The sequence below is a fragment of the Acipenser ruthenus genome, chromosome 19 (genome assembly GCF_902713425.1).
Source record: "Acipenser ruthenus chromosome 19, fAciRut3.2 maternal haplotype, whole genome shotgun sequence".
NCBI lineage: Eukaryota > Metazoa > Chordata > Actinopteri > Acipenseriformes > Acipenseridae > Acipenser > Acipenser ruthenus.
In genome coordinates this window covers 17,050,899-17,069,252 of record NC_081207.1, presented here as the reverse complement: position 1 = coordinate 17,069,252, position 18,354 = coordinate 17,050,899, and the positions used below count along the sequence as shown (strand labels likewise).

General features: G+C 39.5%; 1 protein-coding gene across 4 annotated transcripts in view; it reads right to left on the bottom strand.

Annotated features, from left to right (window-relative positions):
- Positions 1-18,354, bottom strand: part of LOC117424173 (cadherin-13-like) — a 581,895-nt gene that overhangs the window by 195,792 nt on the left and 367,749 nt on the right. For all 4 annotated transcript variants that reach the window (XM_058992546.1, XM_058992547.1, XM_058992549.1 and 1 more), the window contains one exon: positions 8,360-8,538. In XM_058992546.1, coding sequence (XP_058848529.1) covers positions 8,360-8,538 — 179 coding nt within the window. The remainder of the gene's footprint in view (positions 1-8,359; positions 8,539-18,354) is intronic.

The window sequence follows — 18,354 nt, the reverse complement described above, 5'->3', positions numbered from 1 at the left end:
TTTACAGTAGCTCGCATATATGCTTCATCTTCTCATCTGCTTGTTGGTTTTGTGCCATATTGTTGGTATAGGTAGCTGCATGCCGACCTTGACCTTGCCATGATGAAGAGGAGCGGCAAGCGCTAGTTTTCTGATGTTTCAGCGTTTGGGTTCAAATTAGTTTATTTTTTTTTTCCCTTATTCAAAGGCGTTGCATGCTAAAATATATTATTAGGGTACACTTTTGTCATAAAATTAATGGAAGAAGAAAGCTTCTTTTTATTGTTTATGTATATAGAGCTCCCCCCCCCCCCCCCCCCCCCAAATACAGTTCATCATTTGCAAACTGTAGAACTGTCACCTGTCAGGTACATATTAACCCCTGCCTAAAGCTATGCGTGAAACCAATAAACATCCACTTATACAATATCCCTGAAATACATTAACTGGGCTTCTGAATGTTCCTTACTATTAACACATCTGCTTTCTTATTCCTCAGCATCTGCTGCTTTGGCCCCCAGGTATTCACATACAAAACAGGGTGTCTAATTTACTTGTAGTGCTGTGCCCTGCTTTCCAAGTATCTAATAAGCATTGAACATTAGAACAGCAGCTTTTATTTACAGTGAATCAAACCATTCCCCCAAAACACCCCTACAACTCTCCAGCAAACTAGCTTAATAAGCAAAACCATGTGTGAGTGTTAGCAAAACACTAGTCTAGTTTACACTTGCTTCTACTTATTTTATGTATGTATGTATTTATTTAAAGGTGGCTGTAGGCTCTTTAAAAACAGTAAGGGCTGCATTTATTTACTTCTTAAGAGTGTAGAATAGGAGGGGCCAGCAGAGATGAAAGGGTCCCATAGTCACATGATTTGGGTGGAATTAGGAAGTCTGTCCAGTGCTGGCAGTTAGGATCTCCAGGTAAGTTAAAGGCTAGCTCAGAGCCAGGCAAAAACAGATGCAGAGAAAAATTAGGGTACAGTAACTCGGTAACCAGGGACCACTTAAAATGGTTGCATTTGTTATAAAAAAAATGTAATGAATTAAATTAAGATGACACTAATTTAGCTACTTACTCTAATATATGTTTATTTATTTATTTCCTCCAAGTGGAAGCAAATATTTATTTTGCTAATGCAGTATAAGACAAAGAGAAGTCTGATTTCTTAAGAGCTAGATCTTCCATCTGCAAGCAGACTTATGTATAATAACTTAAATTTACAGAGAAGTGAAATCAGCACTAAAACCAAATAAATGGTAGGGGGATTCATTGTAAAAGACAGGCACATACTGTTCTAAACCTAATTTAGAAGGTATAACAAAGCAAATTCATTAGTCAGAAACTCAAAGTCCCAGACATGTACTGAACTATTTCTGGACAAGCAAAGCCCTGTGTGATTACAATGATTACAAAAAGCTCAAATAAAAGCATGAATAAAATAAGGACCCCTGTGCAAAAACATTTTATACAGCAAAATAATTTCTCGGTCATGAAAGCATTAGCAGTTTCTATATAAATCAATTCCCAAGTGTTACCTATGACAGGTGTCAGATTACTGGTACAGAACGGGATATATGTGGCAATCGAAAAACTTGCCATTTACAGAAATCTCTTTAAATCCTGAGGGATTTCGGTTTTAACATATATCTTACTGCCAATGACTTAACTATACTTCTGACTGTACTTTAATAGCAAATTTCGTGGCCAGAAAACCATCAGAATAAAGATGTGTTGAATTGCAACGTTATGTGAAATATAAATAATTTAAAAAAATCTATGACCTGACAGTTTACAAGCCTACAATATTTATCAGTATTGGAGTATACGTCATGTCCCCATTGGCTCCTATCAGTATTCCTTACACTTATAAATCTGTTAAGAATCTCCACTCTACAGCAGATGCCGCTAAAAAAAACAAAACATACTGTACCATTCTTGACTGGTCACACAAAATCCCAAGGAGAAAATGTAAACAGCTAACTTTGGGTTAAAAAAACAAAATGATCTTGATTATCCTGTGAAATCAAAAGGCAAGCTGTAGATATTTTAGTTAATCAAATTTGGTTTTATTGTCTTTTTTTTTTTTTTTTAACATTTTCTTTTGTAGCAATCTGACTTGTAACATCTTTATGCGAGTCACCGGGAAATCATCCTTTGTACACGTCCCACTCCGCCAAGACACATTTAATGTGCACTGGTGCAGACAAGTAGCTTGTACTTTTGTAATACCTGCATTCCTGTCATTTCAGCTACTCTTGCCAGGGGCATACATTGATTTAATGCATATTGTTCCCAATGTATAATTCATATCGTTTGTCACTGCGGTTTTAGTTCTTTCTACCAGTGTATAACATGAATAATAAACTACTAAAAAATATGTGCCTGTTATACTTAATACCGATTACAGATCCCCCGACTGGCTTGCAGTTGTTTAACTTTCACGTCAGGCTTTTATTTCAAAATGTTATTTTTTTTTTTAAATAAATACTTTAAGTATGTTTAGGTTGAGGGTTCATTTAAAAATTCTCCACAAACCCACAGGCTTTAAAAACAGTCCACCAAAATGTGTATATTACTGTTTGTGTGAAGTAACAGGTATCAATGTGTGACACCCTGTATCAGGTTTTGCAAAATTTTAAGTGATATTACTTGAATCACTCCTGGCACCATATAGCTAGAATTCAATATTCCCCTGCCCCCTGGGTCACATTTTTATCAAGTCTAAAAACAAAGAATGAATAAGCAGATACACTTTATTACGTTTTCATCCAGTTAGGTCTGTCCCTCCGGGCTCGGGCTAGTGAGCCCCGCCATACTGGCAATGCATTAATAACTTTAAGAGACACTGTGGAATGCACTGCTACAGGCATTGGGAGTGACCATTTATTTTCTGCTTTATTTGATTCACATGCAGATGAATGACTCCACTTTTTAAAATACAGTAAATACATAAATACAAATAAGGAAGATAATCCATCTCTGGATTCATTTTACAAAAGTAATGTAGTTTACTTTATGACTGTTCTGAGTAGAAAGCGCATGGCAGAATGCAGGGTACACTGTTGATGAGTACTTCAGACAAAATACTCTCTCGTTGCTGGACTGGCATCAAGCTGCCTGGGGAAGGTGTTGCCCACAGGGTGGACTATAGGGTTAACTGCCAATGACAGTTGGGGTGGTTCAGTTTCACAAAGTTGCTGCATGTGAATAGGAAAGTGATGTTCTTATGCTCCCCGTATTGTACCTGATTGATGACAAAGCTTTAAAAAGTAACTTGGTACAGGTATCTTTACTAATGTATTCTTGATTCGATTCACTTTACATATCATTTTCAGTTTAAGTCATCTTCTCTCAACAGTGTTGTCCTCCAGTCTCATTCTGACCTGCATGACTGTAAGAAATACCTCATTTTTTCTAAGTGGGTTTTCTTATATGTTGCAGAGATTACATCCTGAAGTACCAGCTGGACATAGATCTTTGAGAGCTGTATTGAGGCCAAAGGGGTGCTTGTAATTCACTAGGATGGAAAATGAATCCAAATGCAAAGTCAATCCAAACAAGATGAACAACACATTAGTTAAGATTACTGTGGTATTTGAGTGTCCTGTTGACCCTGAAATCCATTAATTCAATAAAAGAAACATAGCCCCCAATGCAAAATGAGCATTGCAAATGCCATTAGCCTGCGACGCCCAAGATTACAAATGTGTGACTAAAACTGAATTTCATGGCAGCTAAAGACACACACAAAAAAAAAAAAACTACTGTCTGAGTTTTCACCAGAGTGTTTGTCAAGTTACTTGACCATGTCGTGTTTCGCCCGTGGAACGACTCAAGGGTGGAAAGTTACTGCAACAAAAATCATGGCAAAGCAATAGTAGTGCTTGTTTGATCTTCTGTATTTAATTGGACTTCCTCATTAATAACAAACAAACTGGCTGTGCTATCTTTAAGCAATTCCCCAACCTGCAACACTAAAAACAAATATCTGCACATTTCTCATCTGACACAGACCTGCTATGGAACTCCTAATGTCTTCTTTCAATTTTTCACCAATTAAAGTAAGTTTGCACAATTACAACAGTATATTGTTGAAAGAAAAAAAAAGTCTAATGTAAACATAAGAAGCGAGGAAATTTGCAGTATTGACTCCAGCAATGGCCTCTTTGGTACTTTGCAGTACAGCACACATTTAATACTGATCTTCTGAATACCACAGTGCATGTATGTTTTCCAGAACAAGTATTACAGCAGTTTGTTTTCCCAGGATGTGATGTGGGTTGACAATTACCAGTCATCCATTTGTTAAATGTTTAATTGCTACAAGAAGACAGCGGGGGATGCAATTGCAGTGCAGCATGTGTGCTTTTCATAAACATTACAGCTTCATAAGAAGAAAAAAAAGATGAATCTAGCTGGCAGCCAAACTGTATTTTGTGAGAGTAAGAAAAAAAAAAAAGACTTGTAGCCTGGGAAACTGGGCCATAGCAGCAGTTTCCACAACAGCAGCGTCGAATTGCATGGGAGATTTGAGAGAGAAGGGGGTGGGACGCGGTGAGAGCGAGGCGAGAGAGGGTTTGGAGCGAGAACATGATGTCAGCTAGTTTTCGGTCTCAAGTCTAGCATATTTTTTGGCACAAAAAAATAAATAAAAAGAGAAATACTAATAATACACTATTGTTGGTGCACACTGTAAATTACATTTCAGATGCTATATTCTAGAGCCTGTTTAAATGTTAGTGTTCAGAAGAGACAGTGTATATGTGTTAAAGTGTGTTTGTGTTGTAACTAACTCGGTTGCAAGCTCCACACAGCTATATACTGTTTATAAAATATAAAACGGATAGACATTGGAAGATTCAGATTTGCATCACCGGACAGCAACCCAAGTGAGTACTGTATAATCCTCATCTCACAGTGAAGATTAAATTGAAGATTGGTCTGTATCGTAGATAGCTAGATAGTACCCGCTTTGTTTTTCTGTTTATTTTTTGTGGCCCTGGATGAAGCGGTGTTTTCCAGCCCCAACACTCCCGAGCCACGAACAGGCCTGCCACATTTCTTAAGCTCAATTAAAACAATTGCTGTAGCCACATGCAGACACACGTGTTTCCTATATACCTGTACATACACTTATAAATACTGTGTTTTTTTGTTCTTGTGCCCGTTGGCTCACAGCTATGTTGCAGCTGGTCAAACCTATAAGATTAATACTAGTATTAATTTTGCCTGTGCACTATACCATTGAATATTATCTAATGCAAGTATAAGCAAAGGGGGAAATATAACCACTTACCTTTTTGTTTTTGAAATCAACATACATTTCCTTTTCTACTTATGGTATACATATTTCTATTTTAGGTTATTTTGTTGTACTTTAGACTTTCAGCAGTATTTAATGTAATTGTAATCTTGCAATTTGAAGCTATGTAGGGTAGGGTATGTTAATGGTGCATTTTCTATTTTAATGTGTTGCCCTATGTGTGTATTTATTATTTCATTTACTTGTGAGTAAACATCAAAGGGGTGGGAACCTCCCTACCTAGTGGTTCTATAGTACTGTGTTGTCTGGTTTATTTATATTCCTAGAGCATTTAGATATATATAGCCTATCTTTGCTTTAGGCGGCGGCATCACCATAAATATTAACCCTTGGGTGTAATTTGGGGGACGTTAACCAGGGCTCCACCTCCTATCAAACAATCTAGACTCCTTATTTAAACCCCTCACAGCCTATGCTCTCTCTCGCGTTAGCTTTTTCCTCCTCCCCTGTTCTTCATATGCCACTTGCCTCTGTGTCAGTCCCCTCGGGGGGGATAGTGAGTCTCACTTCCCTGGCCTGGAGTCGGTAATATACAGGTTCTTCGAATGGTCAGAGGGGACCACCGGCCAAACTATTCTTTCACAGCTCATGTGCTATATCTTGCCTCAAGACGAGAAGGCTCTTCCTCTGTCCTCCTGGTACGTGGCCCTCTTACCTTAGTGCTCTAGTCCCACAACTAACAGTCGTCTATGTTTTCAGAATCTTTTCTCTTTTCTTTCAAGGTTCCGAAACCGTTCCATCCTCTGAGGGAAATCCAGCTGCAGGGCAATGCCTATTAACAGCTTTCGAGTACCCAGCTGCGGGGCAACGCCTTGTAACAGCTCTCATGTACCCAGCTGCGGGGCAATGCCTATTAACAGGTCTCGAGTACCCAGCTGCGGGGCAATGCCTAGTAACAGCTCTCGAGAACCAGCTGCGGGGCAACGCCTATTAACAGCTCTATAACCAGCTGCGGGGCAACGCCTATTAACAGGTCTCGAGTACCCAGCTGCGGGGTAACGCCTATTAATAGCTCTCAAGTACACAGCTGCGGGGTAACACCTATTAACAGCTCTCGATAACCAGCTGTGGGGCAACACCTAGTAACAGCTCTCAAGTACCCAGCTGCGGGGCAACGCCTTGTAACAGCTCTCAAGTGCCCAGCTGCGGGGCAACGCCTTGTAACAGCTCTCAAGTACCCAGCTGCGGGGCAACGCCTATTAACAGCTCTATAACCAGCTGCGGGGCAACGCCTATTAACAGGTCTCGAGTACCCAGCTGCGGGGTAACGCCTATTAATAGCTCTCAAGTACACAGCTGCGGGGTAACACCTATTAACAGCTCTCGATAACCAGCTGTGGGGCAACACCTAGTAACAGCTCTCAAGTACCCAGCTGCGGGGCAACGCCTTGTAACAGCTCTCAAGTGCCCAGCTGCGGAGCAATGCCTAGTAACAGCTCTCAAGTACCCAGCTGCGGGGCAACGCCTAGTAACAGGTCTCGAGTACCCAGCTGTGGGGTAACACCTAGTAACAGCTCTCGAGAACCAGCTGCGGGGCAATGCCTAGTAACAGCTCTCATGTACCCAGCTGCGGGGCAACGCCTATTAATAGCTCTCGATAACCAGCTGCAGGGCAACGCCTAGTAACAGCTTTCAAGTACCCAGCTGCGGGGCAATGCCTAGTAACAGCTCTCGATAACCAGCTGCGGGGCAACGCCTATTAACAGGTCTCGAGTACCCAGCTACGGGGCAACGCCTTGTAACAGCTCTATAACCAGCTGCGGGGCAATGCCTAGTAACAGCTCTCAAGTACCCAGCTGCAGGGCAATGCCTAGTAACAGCTCTCATGTACCCAGCTGCGGGGCAACGCCTAGTAACAGCTCTCGAGTACCCAGCTGTGGGGTAACACCTAGTAACAGCTCTCGAGAACCAGCTGCGGGGCAACTCCTATTAACAGTTCTCGATAACCAGCTGCAGAGCAACGCCTAGTAACAGGTCTCGAGTGCCCAGCTGCGGGATAACGCCTACTAACAGCTCTCGAGAACCAGCTGCGGGGCAACTCCTATTAATAGCGCTCGATAACCAGCTGCGGGGCAACGCCTAGTAACAGCTCTCGAGTAACCAGCTGCGGGGCAACGCCTATTAACAGCTCTCATGTAACCAGCTGCAGGGCAATGCCTAGTAACAGCTCTCATGTACCCAGCTGTGGGGTAACACGTAGTAACAGCTCTCGAGTACCCAGCTGCGGGGTAACACCTAGTAACAGGTCTCGAGTACCCAGCTGCAGGGCAATGCCTAGTAACAGCTCTCATGTACCCAGCTGTGGGGTAACACGTAGTAACAGCTCTCGAGTACCCAGCTGCGGGGCAACGCCTATTAACAGGTCTCGAGTACCCAGCTGCGGGGCAATGCCTATTAACAGCTCTTGTGAGTCAGAGTTTCTGTCATTTCAGGGGCCTGGTAGACCAACATGTCTGGCCTCAAACTCTTCAAGAAGGCTCCCCGAGTGGGTCTGGGCCCGTCCTTTCTCTCCCCTTCAGCATCTCTCCCCTACACATTCCTAAGCACTTTTATCCCTGAAGCCACGCCTCAATCTCTATGCACCCGAGGCCAAGCTTCTACTTAAGCCCTTACACAGCCCTGGCTACCGTCCCATGAAATAGTATTTAACTACACAAGAATACCCAGAACACCATTTTTCAGCTTGTTTGATAATATTAGCGGTCAGGGGTTACAGACTAATGCTGGGGAAACAAGATCAAGAAAAAAAACTGTTTGATTTAATGTGGACTATATGGATTCTTCAATTTTCTCTAAATTGCTTTCATCCAGCACTAGTCAAAGAGAGAATACAGCATATAATAGATTTCAATCGGATCTCTTTATACCTAAACATCTGTTAAGAGACTGAGGTCCATCTTCTTGAATGCATGTGATTCAGCATCTAATTTTACTCTACTTGACATGCAGTGCATTGCTCAGCAGTATATGCCAACTATTATTTCTAAAGAAATCAATTAGAAACCATTACATTTGAAGTTGTCACAAAGGAAGCTGGAAATTGCCACTCACCTCTCTGTCTAGCAATGCAGGTGACACCACAGTGACAATGTCTCCCTTTTCAGGGTCAATGTAGAACATGTTAGGGGATGGCTTGTCGGGTGTTTGTTTCACGATGTTGTAGCGAAGAACGGCGTTGTCCGTGTTGGGGTCGTCGGCATCGTAAGCCGTCATCCGCATCACGGTGGTTCCTGAAAAAATAGAGTGTCACCAGTGACATGATCACAGCAGCGATTCTTGCCACCTGCACTCCCAGAGCCAGGTTGACCTGTAAGCAGTAGTATATGGACTTCATTTTTCTATGTGTGGAATGGGAGTCAAGCTCTGTGTGTTCAATATTCTAAAAACCTGTGTCCACAAAAACTAGTCTTGGACCAGGCCATACCTTACAGTTGGAATACATTGCAAGTGCTGTTATTGAATAAAACTGAACCAAACCAAACTGGAGCTGAACAAGCCCCCTGGGCTACATGTCATGTGCCATATTTTTCACTAGTGTAACCGTTACGCCTCAGCCAGGAGATAACATTGTTACAGTGAGCATGTTCCATGGGGCCATTTAGATGTGTTTGCAAATGCACCATGCACCAATGGCTGATTTCTTGTGCTGGCTTATGGTTTACTTTGGGGAATGCTCTGAAATATTGCCAGTGCTTACAGTAAGCTGAGACACAGAAATCTGTGAACTTCCAATAACAACTGACTTAGACAGGTATTTCAACGAGATGTCTTTGTTATTACATTTTTGGATGTGTTCTGAATAACCTACTGTACAGTATTAATTGTTTTATTTTCTCTTGTTAGAACTTGGGATGTTCTCACTGTCCTATCTCCCTCATTTTCTTCTGTTGAAGATATTTTGGTTCCTTACTTGTATTTTGTATGTCCATTTCAACTATGCAGATATTTAAAATACAACACTATAGATGGGGAATTAGAACTGCTTTCTGGTATTTAATCACTTCATGTATTTCAGTTCACTCTCTAGCGGCAATCAGACAATGTGACCTACAACACAGGTACCAGGAAGCAACAGGTCATCATTAGTGTTGCAAGTATTTAAAAAAAAAATATTGTGGAAGACTCGCACCACTCACGGATTCGTGCCTCTTTAAAAATATGACCCAGTACACAGAAATGGATTTTCTCGCGCTGACGTGCTATATTTTTAATAAACACAAAAATGAAACAAACACAAAACAAACACCTAGCTCCGTTTCGGCGCGCTAACTAAACAGGTTATTCCCTGACTAACTTGCAGGACGGCTAAGCCGTTTACCTGACACCGCAACACAAACAAAAACCACACATGCTTCCTTCTACTCAGCAGCCCCGAGCATTCTGACTGCTCCCCTTTTATACCCTGCACCTGGTCCTAATTTACAATTGTCGCCCAGGTGCAGGGGATAATTAAACAATAAAAAAATTAACAAAACTGATTAACAGAAAAGCAAACCAAAACAATTAAACTAAACAAATGTGCATTTTTACATGTTTTTCTTCAGGGAGGCTTTAACCCCCTCCCTGCTATCTCACAATATATACACACATACAAAGGACCTGGATAGTATTACTACGCATGTCTATCACGTCATTCTCCTCTCTTCTCTGGCTCTTTTGCTGCATTCAAAGCTGCAGTGATTCCGACTCACATATGTTTAAAAAACTAAAACAAGCATTTGTGACCCTGGGCTGACATCTCTGAGGGCTCCATATTGATAAGATAAATATCTTTTTTTTTTTTTTTTTTTATCAAACCAATTAATTTATTTTACGGAGATGTCCATCAATCATTTGATTGCTCTGTTAGGTATGGCCTCAAAGAGTTGGTTCTCTGCCCTCAAGCACTCAAAGTACTATACTCATAATCCTGCATTTCATGTTGCTTTTCTCAGTGAGATTCACATAATCTGGCTTGTCTTTATATAACTGGCTAGTGTGCCTTTTAAATCACATGCCCAAAGTTGAACAAGCAAAATGTGGCTAGGCAGAATCGCAGTAAAAATCTTTCACCCTGATTACCATTATAAAGATGAAAATAAGCATGAGGATTACATGCAGCTTCCTCTCTTTTATTCATGTTTGATTAAAAAAGTAGATCAAAAGGGGCAGACATTTGCAGAAATGGCTGGGTGCACAGTTATAAACAGAACTGAACAGTATACAAAAAAAACACATTCTTTTAAAAAATGTCAAGGACTCATATTTGTACTGTATTTATTCATTATGAATTAATGTACTTTTGTAAAACTAAAACTTTATTCACAGCATACAAATTTTGCAAAAGCAGAGACAAAGTGAACATCTGCCAGCACTTTGTTTTTGTTATTTTGCTTAAATCTCATTAAAAACTAAAGTTTTTAAAACAGCAATAAATGTCAACTGGAATTAAAAAAAAATGGATGTAAAAATTAGTAATTTACACAGGTATGTTAAGCCCTAGAAATTCCCCAAGCTTTTGTTTATCCCATTGCCAAATCAATTGTTTATCACCCCTTCAATGATTTAGCAAATTCACCAGATGCATTTTACAAAGTTCCTTAGCAAAGGTCACCTTAGCTCTTTACAATTCTTTTTTGTCGGGGTGTTAGTAAGTGCCATCACTCAGTAAGAGAAAACGTACCTTATTTTAAGAACTAGTCACTGCCAATTATAGTCTGCTGCATTGACTGGGATTGTTACAGAGACACTATACAAGTTGGTAATGTATCCAGCTCCATTATTCAACACAGAAAACTACCAACAGAACATTCACTCTCAATCAGTGCATTAAAACATGTTTGTTTAATGCAGTTCTCTAAGAATTATGCGAAAATTGAAAACCAGCATAATGGAAAATTAACTACCTATAGCTACATTTGTGATTTATGGCAGACATGTTCCTGTTAAAATAGATTTTTCCAGTAACGCTTTATTTTGTATGTCAAAGGGTATTTGAGGTATATGCATTTACCCATTTATAGAAGTTCAGTTCCATCTTAATACACAGTCAATAGATATCCAATAGTGTTGCTTTTATGTCCATTAGACTGCAATTTTCAACTCATCTTTAATATGTGTGTTGGGTATGCTTCTTAAGACATATAAGGGCAACGTCTTGCTCCAAAAAATATATAGGAAATAAAACACAGTTATGTTTTTTTTTTTCTTAAATTTAGTCGTTGCCAATTATTTTTATTATTTTCTCCCCAATTTGGAAATGGCCAATTATTTTTAGGCTTAGCTCACCGCTACCACCCCTGCGCTGACTCGGGAGGGCGAAGACAAACACCCACTGTCCTCCGAAGCGTGTGCCGTCAGCCGATGCTTTTTTTTCACACTGCGGACTCACCATGCAGCCACCCAAGAGCTACAGCGTCGGAGGACAACACAGCTCTCGGGCAGCTTACAGGCAAGCCCGCAGGCGCCCGACCATACTACAGGGGTCGCTGGTGCGCGGTGAGCCGTGGACACGCTGGCCGACCTAACCCTCCCTCCCCCCGGGCCAATTGAGCGCCGCCCCCTGGAAACTCCCATCCTTGGTCGGCAAAGGAATAGCCTGAACTCGAACTCGCGACATCCAGGCTATAGGGCGCACCCTGCACTCCACGAGCGCCTTTACTGGATGCGCCACTCGAGAGCCCCCTAAAACACAGTTATGTTAAAGAGTGGTTATTGGAATAACTGATATCTTGTAATTTTCATATGGTTACATTTCTCTATTGCAAACCTACTGACTCTATGAACATGTAACTGAACTTCAATGAATGAGTAATTGTTATTGATTAAGTCACGCACAATAAAGAGTTATCATTGATTTAAAGGTGGGACATTGGACAACACCAAAGAGTGCTAACACCGATTGCCACAAAGTTTAGTAGGATTTCTGGAGTACCTTCTCGTCTTGATTTGGATGCAGCTCCTTAACATAGCCAATTGAACGTTGTGTTAGGTCAACTTTTAATTCGTGCCGGTTTTAATCAGGAAAAATAATTCAGAAAAAATAAATCAAACAATGCACTAGCCATTTAAGAAAACAATGTCACTGCTATTTAAAAAAAAAAGAAAATACTCATTACAATTTGTTCAGTGGTTGCATTCATGGCATTTTCTGCTTGTTATTATGTTGATTAGGAACTTGCAAACTCATTATCTTTTTATTAGAAGCACAGTCCATTATTAGATGCACAATTCTATTTGCACATAATGTTGGGATCTTGACAGGTTTACACATTAAATGTGAACAACAGCGAAATCATCCTGCTGGCTTTGGATGCTTTAAATAAATATGTTAAGGTGCTTTCACCTGAGCTGCCCGTCCATTGTAGTTGCCTGCCATAGATATGCGTAACACAGGCTAAATCCGCCAAAGTGTCTTTATAAACAGCCAGCACCATCTAGTGATCTACCACGTTGGGTCAGGATTCCTGTTGTTTAGCTGGCAATACACTGCTGTACACAAGAAGGTGCTGGTGCTTACGAATATAAAGGTATTTTTTAAACATATATCTTTGGCCAGCAACTAGCACAGAGGAGCAAGTGAACTGCTTGAAAAAAAGAAAGAAATGCAGTGCACGGACATAGAGGGTAATACATTGCACAGTACCTGAAAGGTTAAAAATCTTTTTATATAATTAAGAGTTTATCAGATGATTGCCAAATGTAACCCAAACGTCTAGGAGTGTATGATGAAAGTTTGTTGAAGATTGGTACAAAATCAGGACAGTTATTATGTAGTGTGAAACAGACAGACCGACAGGCGGACGGACAGGCATGATTGTTAAGAACATAAGAACATAAGAAAGGTTACAAACGAGAGGATGCCATTTGGCCCATCTTGCTTGTTTGGTTGTTAGTAGCTTATTGATCCCAGAATCTCACCAAGCAGCTATTTGAAGGATCTGAGGATGTCAGCTGGGGAGTTGGTTCCAGACTCCCACGATTCTCTGTATAAAAAAGTGCCTCCTATTTTCTGTTTTGAATGCCCCTTTATCTAATCTCCATTTGTGACCCCTGGTCCTTGGTTCTTTTTTCAGGTCGAAAATGTCCCTTGGGTCGACATTGTCAGTACCTTTTAGAATTTTGAATGCTTGAACCAGAGCGGCGCGTAGTCTTCTTTGTTCAAGACTGAATAAATTCAATTATTTTCGCCTGTCTGCATATGACATGCCTTTTAAACCGGGGATAATTCTGGTCGCTCTTTTGCATTCTTTCTAAAGCAGCAATATCCTTTTTGTAGCAAGGTGACCAGAACTGAACACAGTATTCTAGATGAGGTCTTACTAATGCATTGTAAAGTTTTAACATTGCTTCTCTTGATTTAAATTCAACACATTTTACTATATATCCAAGCATTTTTTTTGGGGGGGGGGGGGGGCGCGGGGCTTTTTTATAGCTTCCCTAAATTGTCTAGATGAAGACGTTTCTGAGTCAACATAAACTCCTAGGTCTTCTTCATAGATTCCTTCTTCAATTTCAGTGTCTCTCATATGGTATTTATAATGGACATGTTTTTGCCTGCAATCAGTACCTTACACTTTTCTCTATTAAATGTAATTTGCCATGTGTCTGCCCACCTCTGAATGCTGTCTAGGTCATTTTAAATGACCTTTGCTGCTGCAACAGTGTAGCCACTCCTCCTATTTTTGTGTCATCTGCAAATTTAACAAGTTTGTTTACTATACCAGAATCCAAGTCATTAATGTAGATTAGGAAGAGCAGAGTACCTAATATTGATCCCTGTGGTACTCCACTGGTTACCTCACTCCATTTTGAGGTTATTCCTCTAATCAGTATTTTAAGTTTTCTCTTCTCATTTGTCATTTCCACCATTTCAATTTCGTCCGTCGTGCCCCCCATCGGGTTTTCCCATTTTATATGGGGGAAGTTGAAATACCCCATTAGTATGGCTTTTCCTTTGCTACACGCATTTCTGATGTCACTGTATAACAGATGATTGTTTCTGGAACGAGGACACTAAAACAATAAGTATTTGCATTTGTCATTGCAACATAAACCACTAAGACTGATTGCAAACTTCATTAAAAGGTACAGGGACAGTGAAAAAACTAGCACATTACAATCTAATTTGAATCTACTTACTCTTGGGTTAGTTGGGTTAAAATAAAATTTAGCCTTTACTGGTAAAATCTTGTATTGCTAAACAGCAGGGCATGAATGATGAACATTAAATCAGCCCCCCTTTTCTTTTACCTTAATAAAACACTGCGTGAGTTGTATCTGGTAGCAAGGCAAAACCTGTCAGATTTAATTATATCTTAATAATGTAACACAGTTAGTGAACTTGCTTGACTTGGGGTACAGTATTTCCACATATGGTGTGCCTTATCCATTTGATTTAGAGTCCAATGATGCTATTCATACATTGTTCCATAGCTGAAGACCATATGGGCATATCACATGAATAATTACCTATGAGCAGCTGTTAAGCTGTACAGTATGTTTTCACAAAGTAATCCCAAATATTAATTGAGTGTATATGATTTGGTTTGGTGAAGACATCAGGTTTACAAAATCGAAACCGCAAGCCATTTTAAGAGAGGTAATGGGGAGGAAAACAGAGTTTCTAAATTCTGAACATTTCCCTTCTGAGAAAAAAAAAACAATGCCTGTGTATATCATTACTGTTTTACATCACTAAGCCACTAATGTCTCCAGAAGATGTTACAGACTGTACTTCTGTTTAATGAAAGCTACAGTGATTTTTATTAAGACTAGGGGTGCAACAATTAATGATGCATCGATTACACTATGTAACACAATTTTTGTTCCTGGGTAGTAAGTGTTATTTCCTAATTGCTTATGCCTCAAAAGTATAGAAAATGGCTATTATTCCCCACAAACTTTGCTTTTGTGACCAGGACAGTGATATTTTGAAATTTACCTATTTCCAATGAGAAAACGGGCAAATTTGTGTCTTTTCGTTCACATAAAGTCCGAAAAAAACAACATATGAATCCAAATTAACATGTATTTATACTAAAGTAATACAAAAATGACTACAAAAGATTTAGAAGTGAGTAGTTTTTCGAGATTTACGATTATACTGTAAATCACTTTCACGAATCAGCCCCCAAATGTAGTCTCCCATCATGTTCTTGTTGTGCTGTCCTTGGTAGCGGCGTTCAGTATATCCTGGTGGAAGCGCTCGCCTTGCTCCTCCGAGTACGCTCCCATGTTCTCCTTGAATTTATCAAGATGAGCATCAAGGATATGGACTTTGAGGGACATCCTACAGCACATTGTACCGTAGTTCTTCACCAGAGTCTCAACCAGCTCCACATAGTTTTCGGCCTTGTGATTGCCCAGGAAGCCCTGAACCACTGCGACAAAGCTGTTCCAAGCCGCTTTCTCCTTACTAGTGAGCTTCTTAGGGAATTCATTGCACTCCAGGATCTTCTTTATCTGTGGTCCGACGAAGACACCGGCTTTGACCTTTGCCTCAGACAGCTTAGGGAAGAAGTCTTGAAGGTACTTGAAGGCTGTCGACTCCTTATCTAGAGCTCTGACAAATTGTTTCATAAGGCCCAATTTGATGTGCAGTGGTGGCATCAGCACCTTCCGGGGGATAGCAGGGAAACTTGGTAAAACCGCCTTGGAGACCCATCAGGAATGCCACCATTTTGAAGTCTCCTATGACCTTGATGCCATCTCAGAAAAATGCACATATGTATCCACTTAGGCAGCTGGAACTAAACTGAACTGGTGGGCTTAAGGCACCTGTATTTATACTACTATTTATATTACTGGAAAGTTCTAGAAAGTTCTAGAAGTTACTCAAAGTTTACTCAGCACTGAATCTATCTGGAATGTTCTGGAAAATAGGTACATTTCAAAATATCACTGTCCTGGTCACAAAAGCAAAGTTTGTGGGGAATAATAGCCATTTTCTATACTTTTGAGGCATAAGCAATTAGGAAAAAACACTTACTACCCAGGAACCAAAAAACGGTGTTATTGATCATCTGTCCTTAAATTTCCCGAGCTTCGATTACATATTGGTGAATCGATGCATCAAATTAGAACCCAGTTTGAACTATCCTGTTGCCGGTGTCCCAGGAAATAAGTTGATCGGGAAATAAGTTGATCAAGCTCTAGAATTTAAAGGGAAGGTTCCATTGTTTCTAATGTAAAGGAGCCTAGGCTAGGAAATAAGTAGATCGAGCCAGGAAATAAGTTGATCGGATATATTAATGAACAATAAATAATTTGAAATTAATTTTGTAAGTATAATTTATATCAATTAGTAGATCAGATTTATTCGGCAGTATGCTGCTAGATAAGATGATGTGAATATCGCTTTAGATCCGATATATCAGCCTAACAAAAATGCATAATTTAAAATGACTTTTGTACGTATAATTTACATTAACATGTAGATCGGATATATTCAACAGTATTACGCTAGATAAGGGAATGTGAATATTGCTGTAATATATATTAGCAGCAAATAAATAATTTAAAATGAATTGTATGACATTTCTGATTGTGTATTTCTGTTTGTGTAACAAACGTTAACTAGCAAAATGTGTTACGTATTAGCGTTATTTTGCATTTCTGGAGGTGTTTTTGTTTTGGGAAACACTACAGTATGGACAGCAGGTATGTGAGCGATTGTCCAAAAGTTAAAGCATGATTTTCAGTCATGTAAAAAATTGAGCTCCATGCTGCGATTACTAACTATGCCACGGTGCACATCAATCACATGATGTACTTGAAAAATGTTGCTTATACAGTATTGTTATTTTGTGTTACGCACTTTGTTGTTTCATTTATTTTTACATACAGGACTTTGTATAATTATGACAGAAAATGAACAGCAGACTGGTTATCATCATGCATGTATTTCAATTACAAGTTTGGGAAGAAACAATACATGAATTAGTTAAAAACCGTGTTAAATACCTGTAGTTCAATACCAACCAAAATTGTAAAAAAGAGAGATCATACAGTATATTGTAGTCGACTGTATATCAGTAGGATTTAAAAATGGTAAATTCCTGTAGTGTAACAACCTTGTAAGACATATAACGAGCAATCATATCTACCTAAGCATACATTTTTCATTTCTGTATTTGTCCTATCTACAGAGGATTTGACAGGGTACTTTTTTAACAAGGTACACATCTTATCCCTTAGTAACACTATATATTACTGCAAGGAATACAATTATCAGGGTTACGAAGAATATGGCATTTATGTTCATGTACTGTGTGCAAAAAACTTTTTTTTTTTTAATTCCCACAACACACAACACACAACCCCCTAAACCTAGAACCTTTTTTTTAAAATAAACAATTGTATGTGTAACAATAAATGTTAATGTTTAAGACATGCAGACAAAACAATGTACTGTATATACTATTTTTTTTTTTTAACTGGCAGTGGTAGGCCTACGTTTTGCCACGTCTAAATAAGTTACAGCTATACTAATATTAATATGTGAAAATATGACCTTGTCATACTAATATTATGGATGCAGTATGTCATTAGATTATATTACTGAAACATTTTAATTGATTAAAGATTGACAACATTTTGACGTAAAATCATTTAATATATAAATAAATCTCCGCGATCACAGATAAACTACATCAGATTGACATTGATGTTATAGAAACATAAAAAGACAGAGGTTTAAAACAGTTTACCATAGAAACAGTCGTCGATCACACATTTTAAAGTTCATACGAAAACGTTAGCACGAACACGCACCAACATACACAGTCTAATAAATAAAACGGCAAGATAAAAATAAAAAGCCATGCAGTGAACCTCCCCTTTAATCAAACTGTAGCCCCGCCTTACTTTTGTCTACTTTTGCCTTACTGTGCTTGCACGATCAACTTATTTCCCGGGCAACTTATTTCTTACGACACCGGTCTGCATTCGAATCTTGAGTGTGTGAGAGTGCACTTCTTTTAGTGCTCGAACGGTAGATTAGCGCGTTGCTAGGATACACACTATAGGCCTCTACAAGCCAAATCAGAAGTAGGCCTATTGTATTC